The sequence below is a fragment of the Monodon monoceros genome, unplaced genomic scaffold (assembly GCF_005190385.1).
Source record: "Monodon monoceros isolate NGI ecotype Baffin Bay Population unplaced genomic scaffold, NGI_Narwhal_1 Super_Scaffold_10, whole genome shotgun sequence".
Lineage (NCBI taxonomy): Eukaryota > Metazoa > Chordata > Mammalia > Artiodactyla > Monodontidae > Monodon > Monodon monoceros.
Genome location: NW_021703766.1, coordinates 19,006,825 through 19,019,146, shown reverse-complemented (window position 1 = coordinate 19,019,146; position 12,322 = coordinate 19,006,825). Strand labels below are relative to the sequence as shown.

At 47.7% G+C, this 12,322-nt stretch overlaps 1 protein-coding gene across 1 annotated transcript in view; it reads right to left on the bottom strand.

Annotated features, from left to right (window-relative positions):
• Positions 1-12,322, bottom strand: part of KCTD19 (potassium channel tetramerization domain containing 19) — a 32,442-nt gene that overhangs the window by 7,943 nt on the left and 12,177 nt on the right. The window contains exons 3-6 of the mRNA XM_029213570.1: positions 6,902-7,052; positions 5,911-6,102; positions 4,403-4,534; positions 2,334-2,544 (exon numbers count right to left, since the gene is read on the bottom strand). Of these exons, the coding sequence (XP_029069403.1) occupies positions 2,334-2,544; positions 4,403-4,534; positions 5,911-6,102; positions 6,902-7,052 (686 nt within the window). The remainder of the gene's footprint in view (positions 1-2,333; positions 2,545-4,402; positions 4,535-5,910; positions 6,103-6,901; positions 7,053-12,322) is intronic.

Here is a 12,322-nt window from a genome sequence, read left to right as displayed (position 1 = left end):
CCTCAGCACTGTACCCCAAGGGAGTCCAACCTGTCAACCTTCCATGTCTAGAATGTCTTGCCCTTACACTAACTCAAGCCTGTGGCCACTAACATCATTTCCTTAACTGGTTTCTGATGACGTCTCATAGGGGGGTATACTTGGACACATAGGCTCACCCTTTTGCAGCTGAGCTTGACCTATTTCAGCAAAGCCCTCTAAATTGACTAATTGCAAGCCTCCAAGCCCTGTCTCAGGTTCCAGAATCCAGGCCAGGGCCCAGTCACTCCATTTTTGCCCCCATAAATATCTGCCCAAGACATCTCAGTCACTAGGTGGCAGCCTGTCACGGTTTGGGAGATTACTGATACCTTGTATGCCCAGGAAACCCCCCACCTCCAAAGGCACTTGTCTTTGCCCTCTGCGCCCTGTGACATCGGGGTGGGACATCTCCGGGAGAAATGGATGGTGTGGGCCACAAATGACAGTTTTGGGGTAAGACAGTGTTTGGGGTTGGCTGACCCTCTCCCCAGGTGCTCAGGAAAACCCACTTCTATCTTTAGTTTTGGTACCAGTGTATTTAGTGAGCCTAAGAGAGTTGCCCTACTCTGAACCTGTTTACCTTTCTATAAAACAGGATTAGGGGGCTTCCCTGGTGGCGCAGTGGTTGAGAATCTGCCTGTCAATGCAGGGGACACGGGTTCGAGCCCTGGTCTGGGAAGATCCCACATGCCGCGGAGCAACTAGGCCCATGAGCCACAACTACTGAGCCTGCGCGTCTGGAGCCTGTGCTCCGCAACAAGAGAGGCCGCGACAGTGAGAGGCCTGCGCACTGCGATGAAGAGTGGCCCCTGCTTGCCGCAGCTAGAGAAAGCCCTCACACAGAAACTAAGACCCAACACAGCCAAAAATAAAAAATATATATTACTCAGCCATAAAAAGAAATGAAATTGAGCTATTTGTAATGAGGTGGATAGACCTAGAGTCTGTCATACAGAGTGAAGTAAGTCAGAAAGAAAAAGACAAATACAGTATGCTAACACATATATATGGAATTTAAGAAAAAAAATAATGTCATGAAGAACCTAGGGGTAAGACAGGAATAAAGACACAGACCTACTGGAGAACGGACTTGAGGATATGGGGAGGGGGAAGGGTGAGCTGTGACAGGGCGAGAGAGAGGCATGGACACATATACACTAACAAACGTAAGGTAGATAGCTAGTGGGAAGCAGCCGCATGGCACAGGGATATTGGCTCGGTGCTTTGTGACCGCCTGGAGGGGTGGGATAGGAAGGGTGGGAGGGAGGGAGACACAAGAGGGAAGAGATATGGGAACATATGTATATGTATAACTGATTCACTTTGTTATAAAGCAGAAACTAACACACCATTGTAAAGCAATTATACCCCAATAAAGATGTTAAATATATATATATTAATTAATTTTAAAAAAAGACCTAAGAAGAAATACATGGCAAATATCTAAAAAAACCCAAAAAAAACAGGGTTAGGGGCTTCCCTGGTGGTGCAGTGGTTAAGAACCCGCCTGCCAATGCAGGGGACATGGGTTCGAGCCCTGTTCCGGGAAGATCCCACATGTCGCGGAGCAACTAAGCCCATGCATCACAACTACTGAGCCTGTGCACCACAACTGCTGAGGCCCGCATGCGTAGAGCAGGTGCTCCACAACAAAAGAAGCCACTGCAATGAGAAGCCCATGTACTGCAACGAAGAGTAGCCCCCTCTCGCCACAACTAGAGAAAGCCCGTGCACAGCAACGAAGACCCAACGCAGCCATAAATTAATTAATTAACGAATTGATTAAATTAATTAAAAAAACAGGATTAGAATCCATGCCCCTGCACTAATGGGAACATTCTGAGCTCATCCCACAAGGCAGAGGCCAGGTATCACCTCCTCCAGGAAGCTTGCCTTGCCTTGCTTCTTGTGGGGGGGCTCACCCCTGGCTCTTTCTGTGTGTCAGTGAGCCTCCCAAGGGTTGTGGGGAGGACCTTTGAAGGAGGGGGACTATCCAGCACCCTAAGTGTTGTGATTGGCCTGGTCACCTCAGACCTAGCACAGGGCTAGAACCAGAGCAATAGATCACAGAGGATGGAAATATGAAACAGTGTGAGACCTTTGAACCTTGGGAACATTATACCTTGGCACCAGGCCTCTCCTCCGAGGCCCAAATTTGGTGGTGCTGGTGTGGGTAGTGGGAGTGGCTAAAATGATCATTTTGTCCCCAAGGACACAATCTCTGGCTCATGGGCAGGGCCCCAGGTTGGTTCCTCAAGAAAGGTAAAGCTCAGCCTGAGTGGGACCAAGCTGTGCTCTGAGGAGGGCCTTACTTAACGTGCTGGAAGAGGACCCCGTTCCCAGTGATGTACAGTCTACTTCCATCCAGAGTGCTCTCGATGCGGAGCTGTCCTAGTGCGGAGTCTGGGTACTTGACAAGCAGACCCAGGGTCATCATGTACAGTGGCTTCACAGACTCTAGGCCTGCTGCACGGCCCCCCTTCCCAGGGCTTGGAGGAGGACAGGAGGTCCGGGAACAGCCACCTGTGCCAGAGAGAAAGCGGTGACTCCTAGATCCCTCATGGTCATAACTGTACTGGAAGCTTTGGGTCTTGCTTCCTACTGCTGCCTTAAATCAGTAACTAAAGAGACTTTGAGGGAGCTTATTTCCTTGCACAGCCAAATCTGGATCCGCTCGAAATCAGTATAGTTTTTCTTATATTCAGTCAGGTTTAGAGGTCAAAACTATTTGTTGAGAGGCGGGGTGGGTATGGGGGGTAGATTAATTAGCTGTATCACTAACATTTGAATTTCAGAATAACAGCCATCTGGCCCCAGCCTCTGCAGGAATTTCCCTTAGTTCCAAACTCTGCTCTAATTATCCATGGGTAAAGAATGACAACCACAGCATTGAACCTAATGTGCATTACAGGCTTCCCAGATTCACAGTCCCCATCACTCTTGGGCAGAATTTTCCCTGGAGACACACTGTGTAGTGTTACTTTCAGGTTGGATATTTGAATTGCGGGCTCATGGGTGAAACCTTGTTCTCCTGCAGTGGGCACAATGCACAGTCTACAGGACCCTGTTCCAGTGGCAACAGTGGGCCAGTGGCAAGCTGCCAGGTGATTTTCATGGGTCATCTCCAATCCTACAAGAGGGGTAGTACTCTCCTCTTATCACAGATGAGGAAACTGTGTCCTGAGAGGCCAGTTAAGAACCTTGCCCCAAATACCAAAGCTAGATGGGGCAGAGCTGAGATTTGAGAGCGCCTCTACCTCCAAGGCTACAAGAGCTGTTTCCCTTAGTTATGGTGCTTTATAAAAGACAAAAAACATGCTTTGTGTTTGGGGCTGCTTTATGGCTTACAGAGCCTGTCCACAGGCATGCTTCCCTTCCAACTTCACATAGCTCTTGTGCAGCATGCACCGGTCTACTCATCTCTCTGACCCATGTTCTCTGAAGGAACAGAAGTCTTTGGGGGAGAGGTTTGAACTTACACCCTTTGAAGTGGGTTGTAAGATCCCAAGACAGGCTCCTGAGACCTGCAGCAGGATGCCACTACCCCCAAATAGGATAGGACTCCACTTGCCTGGGGAAGAGTCTGGGAGAGCTGGCCTAAAAGTAGGGAAAGTCTGATTCCCATGGAATAAATATCTGGTGACATGAAGGCCAAACTTCACATGTGCAAGACAGTTCTATATATTCTCAGAATGCCAGCTGAGGCCACGCTAAGGTAGCTAGCTCCTGCAACATGCACAGTAGCTTCCATAGACATGCAGGATTTGGGAAATGGGATGGTGAAAGGCAAATAAAAAATATGAGGAGCAAATTGGAATGAGGTTGGGCCGGGAACTTGAAGGCCTGGACCAGGGTCAGGAAGTGTCAGGAGCAGGCAGAAACAGGCACAGCAGCCAGGGATTTGAAGTAGGGGGGACAAAGGAACTGGGGTGTGTGTGGGATAACTGAAGTCCTATGGGGAATTTCCCACGCCCTCCAGCTATGCCTGGAAGAGGAAGGATGGGAGTGGCAGGTAGGGGTTAGTTACAAGTTCCCAGTTGCTTGACACATCCACAAGGAGGGCAGACCTCCCCTGACCTTGGGAAGCCGGGCCTCAGGCCCAACTTCCCTCCCCTGGACACTCTGGCCCGGTTTCCCCACCCAGGCTGGGCTGAGCTACCTACAGGTCAGTGGCAAGACTGAGCAGACAGAGGGCACACTGGGTTTCAGGCTGAAATTTCTCTTCTCAGATTCTAAGTCAGCCAGAACACCTGCTTCTCTCACTACCACCCAAAGCCCAGAGTGGTTGTGGGAGGGAAGATGTTTGTTTTTGGCTTTTCTGGCTAAAGCCCAGACTGCCCCAGGATGTCAAGGGGAGGCCAAGGTTCCCCTGGTGACATACCCATGTTCATTCGGTACAACCTCACAGCTTCACTGAGCTCAGGGATTTCCAGAATTTCCACTTCTGCTTCTAACACATCTATGTTGGAGAAATTATCTGGTAGTAAAATCTTCTGTGAGCGGAGAAAATTCACTTGAAAAACAAAAGGAAACAAAATGGGTTAACAAGGTTATTTCTGATCTAATTGCAGGTCCAGGTTTTGGCAGGTTTTTGGTGCTACAACTTATCCTAGGGGCTCCTTATTCCAAAACAATTTCTAAACATACCTGGTTAGATTAGCTTTCAGTCTGTGGTTTTCAATGTGAAAAACCCCAAATTACTTTGTTTTCCTGTGTCTGAGTCCGTGGGTGTGGCTTCCCATGGGCTGGCCTGGGGCTCCCAAGCCAGGCCTTCCTGGTGAGCACACACTGGCCCTGAGACTTACCCTGTGAGTCTTGACCCAAGAGCAGGTCATTCCAAAAGAGGGAGCTGTCTTGCCACTTAGAGAGGAAGGGCCTGGCTGAGCCTGGGTTGGCAGGTGGCTCTTGCAGTTTTTCCCTGCCTGGACTGCAGTGTGGGAGGCAGAGATGGAGCCAATGCTACTGTCCTGTGTGAATCAACTTGGAGATTCAGAAGCACATTATAGACAACTTTCCAGGTGACTGTGACTATGAAAGGCTGGGGTTCCAGGCATTTGGTCTGCAGTGTGGGAGGCAGAGATGGAGCCAACGCTACTGTCCTGTGTGAATCAACTTGGAGATTCAGAAGCACATTATAGACAACATTCCAGATGACTGTGACTATGAAAGGCTGGGGTTCCAGGCATTTGGTCCCCAGTACAATTGGGGTATTTCCTGCCCTATTCATATAGGCAGCAGCAGCATCTTGGAATCAGTTCAGTTCACACCCCACCAGAGCCTGTCCTGGTGGAGGAGGGAGGCTCTCTTCTGTCCAGGCTTGAAGATCTCATCCCTCCTTAGGCCACTAGCTCAGGTGGACAATTCTACAATGATTCTGGGGAACATTTCACCATCCACCCTTCTTCCCTTTTATCCTGAGTTTAGTGGAAGTGAGAGGAGGAAGGGACCATCCTTTGAAACAACCCTATTCCCTCATTTTATGGTGAGAGGAACTGAGGTCTAGAGCCCAGTTGGATACATAAAGGCAGAGAGATAAGTAGTTTGGAGTCCAGCTCAGGATCTTGCCCTTTACACTAACTCCTGTGGCCCGTGACACCACTGCAGCTAGTTTCCAGTGCCCCTTTACACCCAGGCCATTCCAAAATGAACAGGGAATAAAATAGCCCTGAGGCTAGTGGGAGTCTAATGCTGGGAATCCATTTGCTTCCAGGAAGGCTCTGTCATGCGTCCACCAGCTCTGCCCAGGGAAGCTCCTGAGGCCCTAAGCCCCAAGCTGGGCCTCCAAGTGGTGTGGGATTAGGAGGGGTGGATGGGTCCTATCAGCCTGCTGCCACCCCCACCCCCCTCCCCCCACTCCCCCTCCCCCAACCCCCCAGATAGAGCAATCACCAATGAAGCGGAACTCGCTGCACTCGCACTCAATGAGGGCCACGGTCTTAGCCAGCCACAGCAGATTGTCTTCAGTTACCAGGCTTGGATACTTGGCCACTAGGTCTAGGGGCAGGAAGCAGTAGTGCACGTCCTCTTCTGTGTCTAACAGTGGTGTATCCATAAGTCCCAAAGGTGCCTTATCATGTAGGCCTGGAGGAGAACATGTAGAGGGGCGTCACCACCTCCCAGAGGCCAGGGCTCTCAGAAGTGGGCAGGGCTCTCACTAACCCAGGGGCCCCAGAGGAAGCTGAAGAGATCACCCCAGAGATGGTCCCTGCCAGATACCTCCTTCTTCTCACTCACTCTTTTCAGATGTAACCCTAGGTTTGGCAGAAGCGTGGTGGGGAGCAGGGCACGGAAATCTAGTTTTCTGCAGTGAAGGGCAGTGGGACATGTGAAATTTTGGCTTATATACTCAGTCATTAAATTCATACTGGTTACCTATTTGTTTTTTTTGAATTGATCAAACCAACCACAGATAAAATAGATGACCTACAGATAAAATAGATCCTTTTGACTCTCCTGAAAGCTCAAAACCCATCAATAATCATGAATGGCTATTCTGGTGTCCCAGGTAGGTGGATCTATGCTGCAAGGCACCCACCAGACAGTGATCATTTGGAGACATTCCTTGTGTGGTGGTTAGAGGTGACTTGAAAGTATGGTGGAGTGCCCTGACCAATAGGACGGGGTGGAATGCAGCCCAGCCTTGCCCAAGTGAAACCAGCATGCAGGGGAATGAACATGGAGAAGGATGTTTAGTTCCAGTGAGTAAGAAGTCATGGAGAGGGCATGTGGCAGGCACAAGCTCAAAGGAGATGACAGGAAGGTAGAGGAATCATCCAGAACTAGTTCAGAAATCAGGGCACTCTCTGGACTGAAGCCACTTCTGTTAGAGTGAGAAGGGAAGCTGGTCTGGGCTTCAGAAAAGGTCAGCCTGTGGTTATACCTGTGAAGGCTGGGCTCTTTATAGGAAATTCTGAGGGTTTGCTGATACACTTCCATGTTCGCCAGTAGTTCAAAGATGCTCTCTCAGCAACAGGTATGTCTGCAGGCCTCACACGTAGATGGTATTTCCCTTCCTTCAGATTATCTAGAGTCTGTGAGATAAAGAAGATTATTGCTTTGAAAATTTTAAACCAAGTAACTATGTACCAATTCTAGGGTAAAATACCAGGAAAAATAGTTTGTGACTTACTTTGGTAAAATGTTTTGAAATAGTCACTTACAAAAATGTAAAAATGTACATCTATAAGATGATATGCTGATATTCAAAATATCAATGACTATTTCTTTTCTGATTTTGAAACAATTTTTCTGGATTATAATTTTGATTGATAGAAATTTATCTTATGCAATCTTAAGAGTAATTTATATTTAATAATTAAAAACTTGAGATTTTCTGCTATCAGTTCTCCTCAAGAGTTCAGAAACCCTTTTGACCTGTTATAATTGTGATCTGCTTATTGTTTGTGCTCATCCTAATCCTGGAATGTGATTTATTTAAGTAGGGAAATGGAGGTGGCACTGAGCATCACACTTTTCAAAGCACTTTTACCTACATTTGCTCATTTACCCTGACACAGCTCTGTGAGATAGATGTGGTGTTTGCATTCCCACTTTGCTGATGAGACAGTTGCAGTCAAAGGATTTGTGAGTTGCCCAAGCAGTCTTCCAAGTCCAGCTTCTCCACTTGAAGGAGCAGGTGACCAGGGGTGGGCTGAGGCTGGAATGGAGCACCCCAGCTAGGTTGGGCTGAAGCCCAGAGTAGAGTCTTCATGCTGCCCACATTCAGGGACCTACCCTCCCTAAAAAGCCCTGCACAGGGCGCAGATTACCATAACATCAAGCCCATTTTTTCTGTCCCTTCCTTAGAAGAAAATAGTATTTTCCCAAGAAATTTTTGGAAATAGCTGGAAAAGTAGTCCTCTAAAGTCACCACATGACCAGTTCTTTCTCTAAGAGCCTCAGAATGGACAGAACACCTCAGATGCAGTATGAAACTGATAAAAGAACCTGCTTAGCTACACAGGTGAAGCTCTTGTGAAGCTGCTCAAGGGAATCCTGAGCTTTGAGAAGAGCCCTCTGGTGGCCATGGCTATAAAATGCACCCTCACAACTGCTTAAGGTCTGTAAAAGGAGAGGACCGGAGCGGGTAATCTTCCCCACTCTGGGGGGCTGATGGATTTGTGGAAGGACTGGACAATGGCAGGGTCATGTGGAGTGCTTTCCTGTTGGCACTGACAATGGAGGAGAACAGTGCATGCGTGAAACAGCAGAAGTGAGTCTGTCATTCATTCATTTGAGAAATACTTGTACAACACCAGGGCCACAGTCAGATACTGTGCCTGGATCCCACAGTTTACATATACTGAGATAAGAGGCAGCATCAGTTATGAAGTTTCAGGACCTCCAGGAACTCTGGGATTTCTTTCGACAGCATTAGAAGGGGACCCAATCTTTCTTGTCCCTCTTTGCTCAAGACTGCACACGACTTTAGCTTCTATGTCAAACTGTAGCCGTTCTCAGGAGGAAAATCAGTGAGAGGTTGATTTCCGTATGAGGGAGTAGTTGGTCTTGGGCAAAAAGGAATAAAAATGAGGTGCCAGGAAGGTTACTGAGAGGCTGGAACAGATTCTGTATCAGTGGGTGGGCAGGATTATTGAGTTAAGGTGAGGGATAATAGCCTGGCAGTATTTGTGCTGTGAGGCAAAGAAAGGAAAATGGTGACTGTGCACAGAAGGGACAGGACAGGGTCAGGGGGACAGTAGGTAGGGATATATGCTCATCCACCTGCTTCTCTGCCTTGAATGTGGCTTTGTTTAAGGTGTATGGAGGTTGAGGGAGTGTGCGAGGTGAATTCAGAGCAGTAAATAAGAGCCAGAGAGTGAAGAGCTCTGTCAGCTGGGATGAGGAGTCTATCCCCTGGTTAAGAGAAGCCATTGAAGGATTCAAAGCAGGGACTGTGATTTGAATGATATTCACACCATCTCCACCCAGTCAGCCAGCAAGTCCTAGGACTCCATCTTCTGCTCTTGGCACCACCCCTTCTCTCCTCTCCCTTCCCCCAGTCCTGGTCTCCTTGTCCCCAGGCCCTCTCCACTCAGTGATTTTTCAAACAGGAAAATGAGTCCAAACCACTCCCCATCCTAAAAATCTTCAGTGCTCCCCATTACCTATGGGATCAAGTCCAAATTCTCTTTAGCAGTGCACGTAAGCTCCTTCACAATCAAGAACCAGGAGCAGGGTATACACGAGCAATACAAGGGCCTTGAACTCAGACAGACTGGGGTTTCAATCTTGACTCTGACACTTAAGAGCTAACATTTACTGCTCAGGCACTTTTAAACTGAATCCTCATAACGTCCCCCCACTCACAAAGTAGGCTCTAGTACTATCACTCTCTTAGCAAATAGGAAAAAAGATCCAGGAAGAGAAAGAGTACTCAGTGCCCCAAGTAAGTGGAGATGCTAGGACTGGAACTCAGGATGCTAGAGCCTGTGCTCTTAACCACTTTTCTTAACCAGCTGCCTCCCATTTGTCACTTAACCTCTGCAAGCCTCAGGCTCCTCACATGCAAAGTGGAGACAGTAAAATCTGGAAGATGTTGTAAGGATTAAAGGAAACATTATGTTAGTTTCCTTCCTTTTAGTGGTCAAATCTCAAACTACCTTTCCAGCTTCACCTGCCACCATTCTTTCTGTCTCCACCCCATCATCTGTGACATTAACTGCATAAAACTCCAAAGACACACCATGTTCAGTGATACCTCCTCAACTTTATGTATGCTGTTCCCTCTTCCCAAAATACCGCTCTCCTCCCTTCCCTGCCTGAAGAGCCTGGAGCCTCCCCCAGCCAGAGTGGTTCATCCTCCCCCTCTGTGCCCAGAGACCCCTGCAAACTTTTCTATCTCAGCCTGTGGCTTGGTTTCAGGCCTGACCGTCCCCCTCTACCGAGGCTCCTGGAAAAAGGACTGGATTGATGCAACCCCAGCTTCTAGTCTAGAGCCTAGTATGTAGTAAGTGCTCAGAACCGCTGCGTTGAATGAAAGAATGCATAAAAATGGAGGGCTGGAGGGCTGAGTCCTCTGGAATGAAAAGCAAAATGAGACATAGGGGAGCCAAAAGGAGCTGGCAGAGAAGCAGACTGCACTCATAAAAACTGAGAAAGATGGTGAGAATCCAAAACCATAGGAAAAGCCAGCTCAGGATTACAATGGGCAGAGACCAGAGAGTTCAGAGGACAGTGGAGGCAGCAATTCCAACTTGGAAGCTGGAGTCCAGAGGGAAGATCTAATGGAGTGAAGGACAGGGATGAAGGAGATGGAGACAGGATGACAGGAAGAAAGGGCTCAGCTTGGGTCTGATCGGTAATGGATTGAAAGACATTGGGTGAAAAAGCATGAAAAGGAAGTGAAACTAGGGAGAGCTTAAAAGAGACAGCATATCATTCCAAGCCTATCCTAAGCTAACCGAATCACTGAAACCTGAACCTGCCATTTACTTTATCTGCAGATTCAAATCCCGAGATTCTCAGTGGAAGAAACAGTGGTGCCCTTGAACAACTCTAAATCAGCCACTGGGGAGGCGACATGTTGGGGGAGGGAAATCCCTACCTGGGAGAACAACCTGTTTGAGGATGGACCTAGATGCATTATTTGGAGGTGCTCTTTGGTACCCAGGTGTGTCCTTTGGGGCGGGTCAGGAATGAGAGTCCAACTAGCTTGAGAGATGTGCTAGTTGAGGGAAGAATGATCTAATTTATAGAAATGAAATCTCCATTTCCTGCTACTTCCACTAATGTAAAGTGTAAGCAGTACCATTTTCCCCCAAAAAAGGTGTGTTTGACAAATCTTGAAAAGGAAAAAAAAACAAAACACACAAACAAGTAAATCTACAAAGATCGCAATTCCTGCCACTCAAGACATGCTGGAAGCATTAGGCCCAGGAGCCTCAACTAGGTTTTTTTCTAAACTTTCTCAGCCAATCCTTGCTCTGATTTCTAGAAATACAAGGGCTTCTTCTCATGGGAAGCCATTTGGGTGCTGTAAGAATCCACGGGAAGCATCCCTTAACCCCTTCAACATGCTTTGTTGGTCTCAATAACACCTACTTATTTATTTACTGTCTGCCAGTCTCCCCTAATAGATATAATCTCCAAGACCAGGAGGACCCTGCCTGTTTTGTTCTCTGCTGTATTTGCAGCACCCACAATAGTGTCTGTGGGATCTCAATATATTTTTGTGGAATGAATGAATGAGTGAAGAGCACTTCAGAGAGCCCATGCTTCCAGCTGTCCTTTGGCTTTGCTGACTGAAGTTGCCACAGAGCATGTGGCTGGTCTTCTGTGGACTTCAATTCCCTTTTTTTCTGCCTGAATGTTACTTCTAGTACTTTTACTCTTTATATATCATGACCCAGAAAGTTATTACAGGGAGGATTTCTTTAGGGAAATACAGACCTGAATTCAAATGGCTACTTGCTAGCACAAGGATAACAGATATTGCTTTTGGCCTAGATAATAGTGAAAAAATATGTCAATCAGGTGGAACATAAGACTGATGGCACAGGGGCGAGTGTGTGTGTGTGTGTGTGTGTGTGTGTGTGTGTGTGTGTGTGTGTGCGTGTGTGTATGTGGTTGCCAAAAGATGGCTGACAAATGCCCTACTGGCAGAGCCTTGGGACTTAATGGAGGTTTTCCAAAGCAGCAGCAGTGCTCAGAGATGCCTTATGCTCTGATGTGGACTGTTGGAAGGAATGTGATGGTAAGAGAGCTTGGGGGAGATTGCAAATCTCCAACTGCTTTGTAAAGACAAGGAGGGCCAGCACCACTTGGAAGCTCAAACGAAGCAAGGCCGGTAGAACAAAAGGATATTCAGAACAGCTGCTATCAGCCAAACAAGCCAAATAAGACACACGTATCATCGTCTCAAACCTGCCCCTCCACTGCCAGCTCCGGCCCCCTCACCCTGAAGTAGATTCAGCCTTCACAGGTCATCTTGGGTATATCATTCAATGTTCTCTCAGAAGATATTTATTAAACACCTGTTACAGGCCCAGTACTGAGATGCTGGGAATGTGAACATGAAAAGAATACAAGCTAGTGAGGGAGAAAGACATATGAATACATGGTCTCAACAGAATTAGCACTGATCTGAGAGCAGAGAGGCAAAACTCTACCTGGAAATGTCAGGCTAGTCTTCCAGTGGGCCTCATTTAGGCTAAATCTTGAAGGGGAAGCATTCTAGAAAGAGGGAACAGCAAGTGAAAAGGTGTGGAGAGAAAGCATTTAGGGTGCTCAGTGACATGCCTGAACACTGAGGGGTGTGTGTGTGTGTGTGTGTGTGTGTGTGTGTGTGTGTGTGTGTGTG